This window comes from Achroia grisella, unplaced genomic scaffold, assembly GCF_030625045.1.
Source record: "Achroia grisella isolate CSIRO2021 unplaced genomic scaffold, CSIRO_AGI_Agris_v1 utg947, whole genome shotgun sequence".
In the NCBI taxonomy this organism is placed as follows: Eukaryota; Metazoa; Arthropoda; class Insecta; order Lepidoptera; family Pyralidae; genus Achroia; species Achroia grisella.
The window spans coordinates 1,546,789-1,553,642 of NW_026713071.1; the positions used below are offsets into that span (position 1 = coordinate 1,546,789).

The 6,854-nt window shown below is 37.1% G+C and overlaps 1 protein-coding gene across 1 annotated transcript; it reads left to right on the forward strand.

Annotated features, from left to right (window-relative positions):
- Positions 1-729: 729 nt before the first annotated feature.
- Positions 730-6,282, forward strand: LOC131854096 (E3 ubiquitin-protein ligase TM129). Its single transcript, XM_059205221.1, has 5 exons — positions 730-1,234; positions 1,815-1,944; positions 2,507-2,761; positions 4,049-4,170; positions 5,083-6,282. Exons 1-5 carry the CDS (start codon positions 819-821, stop codon positions 5,237-5,239), a joined length of 1,080 nt encoding a protein of 359 aa, XP_059061204.1. The 5' UTR covers positions 730-818; the 3' UTR covers positions 5,240-6,282.
- Positions 6,283-6,854: the final 572 nt, after the last annotated feature.

The following is a 6,854-nucleotide window of genomic DNA, read 5'->3' on the forward strand; positions in this document are numbered from 1 at the left end:
TGTCAGTCAAAAGTGACAGTAACAAGACAACTCATAGTCAGTCGGTACTGTCAGTATTAGAATGTATTTTACAGATTATACTTATGTTTTATAGATTGACGGCAGCTATACTAGCTGTGCCTGCGAATTCACCCACGTGAAATGAATAAAACGTGAAACCTTAGATATTCTTATTCATATTTAATGATTCAACACAAAAAGGCCAAAGAAAATTGTTCTAGCTTAAAAAAAATACTGATTTTTATAAATTTTGAATGACATATCTATTTGTATAAAACTTTTAACCTTTTATAACCCTTTTTTGGAATTAACAAGTATCATATGTCCTTTCTCAATATTTAGAGTAGTTTAGACAATTTACTATACGTACCAAATTTCATTACAATCGGTTCAGTAGTTTTGATTTGAAAGCGTGAGAGACAGGCAGATGGACAGACAGACAGATTTACTTTCGCATTTATAATATTACAACGGATTTTTGAAAATAATTACATTAAAAATAATGCGTCGCGTATGTTTTGTACGAAACTGGGATACCAATTATTAAGTTATACAAGGAATATGTTCAATTTGAAGATTTTTTCCGCATTTACATACTTGTTTCAGTTACAAAAAAAATTGTATGCAATGTAGTGTTATGTACTGTGGTGTCAATCAATTTGTCAAATCGGAGAGTACCGATTTTCGTTTTGTATCTTAAACTATTAATTAGTCTGTATTTGATGAAAATAAAAATAAATACTTCATTGATTAGTTCTATATAAACGTTTATTTTATTTATATTTTATACGAAACTACCAGAGTAATATTTTGCAATCATGGACGTTTTATTGACGCTTTTTTATTTATTATTCTCAATTTGCGTGGTATATCCACCCACCGAGTTCGTATCTGCTGGGTTCACGATCCCTCAGCTGTTTGAGAATTACTTGGGTTCGGAAAACATGAACTTTGTGGGTTATCACATGAAGAGGATTACCATAACTGCATTTATACATACAATGTTACCAATGGGATACGTGTTGACGATGTGGTGTGGTGGTCATATAGATGAGTGGCTGGTGTCAGCATTGGCAGGGTCATCTCTGGTGCCCCTGATGATGATCTACAGGATGCTGTGCTGGTGGGAGTACGGCAGCTCGAAACATCCAGCTGTGAAGCCACTGTTGCCTTATGTTCAGCCTGGCCAAGATTGGAGGGTGGTGGCGAATCTTCTCAATACTGAGTTTAGAGAGTAAGAATCACTTTTATTAAGTACTAGCTGTACCCGCGACTTCGTCCGTGTGGTTGTTAATTTTATTTTTCTAAAATAAAAGTAGGCTAAGTTACTCGTTATTACATCACCTACCTGCAAAAAAAGTCCTGTCAAAATCGGTCCAGCCATTTCAGAGATTAGCCGGAACAAATAGACAGAAAGACAAATTTTGGTGTAAGTACCGTATTTATATTCATATGCATGTAATAAAAAACGGTTATTTCAATATTACAAACAGACACTCCCATTTTATTTATGTATAGATTAGTAAGTATATTTGGTAGTGTACTACATGGCATAATAGTAACGCACACATTCAAGGTGGAGTCAAAAGGCAGACTGATTTTATACTGAACTTAAATTTATGTTATCTGGAGAGGTACTAATGGAAGTGTCTCCAGTGTTAACAGAAATATTAAAAGTGTATGCACAATATCTTTATTCATGTAGATCTACTACAGAGTTCTATATTTTAAACTATATATAACTGCCAGCAATTTTGATTCATGTTTTTGCTTACATATTATATATTAAAATTGATAATATATTAACTTTTCAGAGTGGACAAGGTGACTGTACCATTGACAGCTACAAGCAAGATTGTAGCCACAGAGCACTGGCTGATAAAAGTTACCCAGTACAAACTGAACATTATAGGACAGAGTGAGTGCTCTCTAGTGGCCACTGCTGTGAGTATCTACGTATAGAGTAGAATAAATAAATAACCCTGAACAATTAACACAGCGCCATCTAGTCCCATGGTAAGCAGAACTTGTATTGTGGGTACTGATATAAATAGAATAAGAATTTTTGTGAATACTTACATAATATACATAGAAAACACACAGACTAATATAAACAATCATGCTCATGAATACAAATGTTTACACTAGGTGACGAATCGAACCCGCGATCATTGGAGTAGTGTGCTAAGCAGTATGCTAAACTGCTTGACCACTGAGGCCGTCAAAACGCGTAAAACAACAAACTATTATAGTAGCCATAAAGTAATGTCAGCTTACCATGGGACTAGATGGCGCTGTATTAATTGTCCAGAGTTATTAACTGTATTTTTCTAAAATAAAAGTAGCCTAAGTTACTCCTTATTACATCAGCTACCTGCTAAAAAAAATCCCGTCAAAATCGGTCCAGCCATTTCAGAGATTAGCCAGAACAAACACACATACAGCACAGTACCGGAGAAACCGCTAAACCACCAAGACCATAACAATTCTTCAATTTCTTCACCAGACTGACAGTCACAACCTGACGCAAACAGGAGAAGATGAGGTCCAATATGTGAACATCGTGGTGATACCCACTGACGAGGACTTGGAGCGGTTCACCTTCCGGATCTCGACGATAGCCCTGAGGGACCTTCAGCCGCGGCTGGCGAACCCCGTGCGTGTACCGGAGCACATTTCCCTGCTGCCAACCCTCATCGAGAGGTTTATCGCTGTATTTAAACTTAACATTGAACAGAATCCTATATACTTTGTTGACCAGGTAAATCTCTCATATTATATATTATATTAAATGTACACGCGACTTCGTCCGCGTGGAATTTAACTTTATTTTTCTAAAATAAAAGTAGCCTAAGTTACTCCTTATTACATCAGCTACCTGCCAAAAAAAGTCCCATCAAAATCGGTCCAGCCATTTCAGAGATTAGCCGGAACAAACAGACAGACAGACAAAAATTGTAAAAAAAAATATTTTGGTGTATGTACCGTATGTATGTAGTAAAAAACGGTTATTTCAATATTACAAACAGACACTTCAATTTTAGTTATATGTATAGATGTATAGATTATAAAATAGAATAGTAAATAACTTATTCAAATAAATTTATATTGAAGCACTTTTGATTAGTAATCACATTTTTTTTTTCAATCTACCGCTCATTCGGAAAGCTGTCACATCACAAGAAGAATGAGCAAGAAACTTGCGTGTTGCTCTTTTAAATAATTTTGTTGTTACATTTTTAAATTGAAGTGTATTACTGACTATTTGAGTATTTTATTGAATTAGACTAGCATTAATTCAATTAAATACTCAAATAGAGAAAATATTAAATGTACAATCAACTGGTTGAGAACTAAATAAGAGTGAATCAGTGGTAGCGATTAGAGCAGACCAGTCTCTCTGTGCATTTTCTACCGCATATATCACGCGGAGTGTTCTGAGGAATTGTTTGGATTAATACCAGCTGCTGAGTTTCACCACCGTACCACCGCCAGAAACTGAAATACCACAGTGCGGTTTTCTAGAAACTTTTTGCCTCGCACAACCTCATTGTGGAATCACCTTCCAGCAATGGTATTTCCGAACCAATACGATATTGAAACCTTCAAGAAAAGAGCTTATTCCTTTTTAAAAGGCCGACAACGTACTTGCAATTCCCCTGGTGTTGCGGGTGCTCATGGGCGACGGTAATCACTTACCATCAGGTGAGCCGCATGCTCCTTTGTCCCCTGTGTTATAAAAAAAACTCCCTACAAGCAGCACTCGTTCACGAGTATGACGGATGAGCCAGCCAGCACTGCACTCGCCCATAATTTTGGGGAGCCGAATAACCCATGAAATAAAAAAATAGCTATTAAGTCTGGCAAATGTCTGTCTATGTCTTTTAGACTGTGTCAAATTAAAATTAAAATGTCTTTATTCATGTAGGTTTATTACAGATTCTTATGACATGTCAAATCTACCGTCAGTTCGGAATGATTTCGAGATGAGAAGAACTGACAGGAACAACTGTGTGCCTTATTAAAATGATATAACTTGTTTGTCTAGGAGCTGGAACTCTGCATCGGTTGCATGCAGAATCCAGCGGATGTGAAGATCACACGCCGCTGCTTCTCACCACCACCGCAGGCCGGGAACGGTCCACAGCAGTGTCAGCAATGCAACTGCAGGTACTAACCCGTTTCTATTTATTTACAATTAACTAACTAAAACGCAAAATGCCGCAGGACCTTGTCAAATAAGCAGTGCATATATGAAGTAAAGTAGGATGTGTGTAACACATACCGAGCCTGTCACGACGAGATAACCCAACAAACATACTACTTAATGTTAATGTTAAAAATAAAAAAAAAAAAAATTACAATTAATTCACAATATATGTTTGGGAAGTTTGTAACATGAGCTCGGATTAGTACCAGCTGCTGAGTTTCACCACCGCATCACCTGCCAGAAACTAAAATACCATCCTGATCATCTAGATGAATGGCGGTCCTCCACAGTACGATTTTCTAAGAAACTTTTTGCCGCGTACAACCACATTGTGGAATCACCTAGTAATGGTATTTCCGAACCGATATATCGTATCGGTTCGGAAATACCATTGAAACCTTCAAGAAAAGAATTTATTGCAAAGGCCAGCAATGTACTGGCAATTCCCCTGGTGTTGCGGGTGCCATGGGCGGTGGTAATCACTTACCAAGCTCGTTTGTCTCCTGTGCTAAAAAAAAAGCTTCAGTATCAAACATTCTTCTCACTAGTGAAGAATGAGAACTCTTAAATATTAGCCCTTAGATCTCTGTGGTTAATGTACAGTAAAAGCAACTGCAGGTCAGTTATTCCCATTTATTTACACAATATGTGTTTGGGAGGGTTGTAATGTTTGTGTGTATGTGAGTTTTATAGTAAAAAACATTTCTCTTGTAGTGTAGGTATTTTGGATCTCTCCTGGGTCTTCACCAACATATTTTAGCAGCCACAAACTTGTTCGTCAAGTAGTATTAGAAGCTAAGTCAATTTGATAAATATACCTACATAACGCCAAAAAGTGTGGAGTGTGGCATAAGTGTGGTGAGTGACGGCAGGGTGCTGTGGTGCGCGTCGTGCATGGCGCGGTGGTGGGCCACTCGTGCTACGGGCCCGCCCGATGGCTGGCTGGGCGGTCGCTGCACGTGCCCCGTGTGCCGCGCTCACTTCTGTCTGCTCGACGTGTGTCCGGCGCGCCGCTCGCAGTCCACCTAGGCGACTACGTGCCCATTACGCTCGCTACGGACAACGACAACACCCTAGCTACCATTTAGCCTCTTGTCCCACCGACTGATGCGTTGCTAGTCTCTAGTTCCACCAACTAATGAGTCGGTTCCCTCTAAGTGCCACTAAGTTACGCGACGCTAGCCTCTAGTATCTAAGTAACGTGACACTAGTGACTCATGTGTCTTAGTAACGTGACGCTAGTCTCTAGTTCCACCAACTAAAGCATGGATAGTCTCTAGTACCACCTACTAATGCGTGGCTAGCCTCTAGTACTATCACTTAGTGTGTAGCTAATCCCTAACGTCATCAACTAGCTCGTGGCTACCCTCAGTGTCACCAACTAACGCATGGCTAGTCTCTAGTGCCATCAACTAGGGCGTGCATAATCTGTAGTGCCACCAACTAACGCGTTGTTAGTCCCTAGTGCCACCAACTAACGTGTTGCTAGCATTTAATACCACTATAATATCTTACGTCGAGTCTTGAACATCTACGTATTATTCAATTATACATAATTATAACAATCGGTGTCTATTTATGTAAGCATAATTGATAAGAATAGTAAGGCAATGAGTCTAGTGCCACTACCCATGGTAGGTTCTAACATCTAGTTCTAAGTTAGTGTCATATTCTAGAACTATATTTAGCGTATAACGCAACAGCCTAGTGTGTAGTATATATGTTATATTGGATGGATGTTTGTTACTCTTTCACGCAAAAATTACTTAACGGATTTTGATGAAACTATACAGTAATATAGCTTATACATCAGAATAATAACATACTATACATGCGGATATAACCGTGGGCACAGCTGATGTTAACTAATATCTAAATGCTGGTTGAAGCTCTTTGGGAACAGGGTTCTGGAAGTGGATACTTTGATAGAAGAATTATTTTTAGGACTTTCTAAAATCCGATTGATGTCAATTCTTTGCTGTATATGAAAAACTTATGAGGTAAAATTATCGATGTAGTTTAAGAATCTTCATGAAGTAGTTATATCCTTCTCCTAGCTATTACTAATGGTTTTGTTATGTCCTTTTTCCATTTATCTTTGAGCACAATTTGCAAGGTAGAGGAATAAATCAGTTTAATAATTAAAATGATACGATGTTTAAGTTTATATTGAGTTTAAACTACAATTATGATTATAAAACTTTTATAAAATTGACTCGGTCATTACATATAAGCAAAATTAGCAAAAATCACTGGATCTTACCACCTTTTATTTATTTTATTGCGTTCCCAATTTTCGGCAGTGTTTCAACTGTCACGATCTCTCTAATAAACTCTGTAAACTCTAGAGCACCGTGTAGATGGTAAATAAAATATTATTTACCATACCACAAAATAAAAGTGAATAAAACGAGGAAAGATTCTGGATATTTCTAATTTTACATATAAATAATGATTATGGTGTGTTTATTTTTAGATGTACTTGCCGCGATGAGAATATTTTAAAAGTAAAAAATGAATTTACAAACGGAATACTATGATGTAATCTTAAGCTTTAATTCTTAATGCATAATAAATTGTTTTTATTTTCTAATTATATTTATATATTTGACATTTTTTTGTATATTTTTCTAAATGAAATATA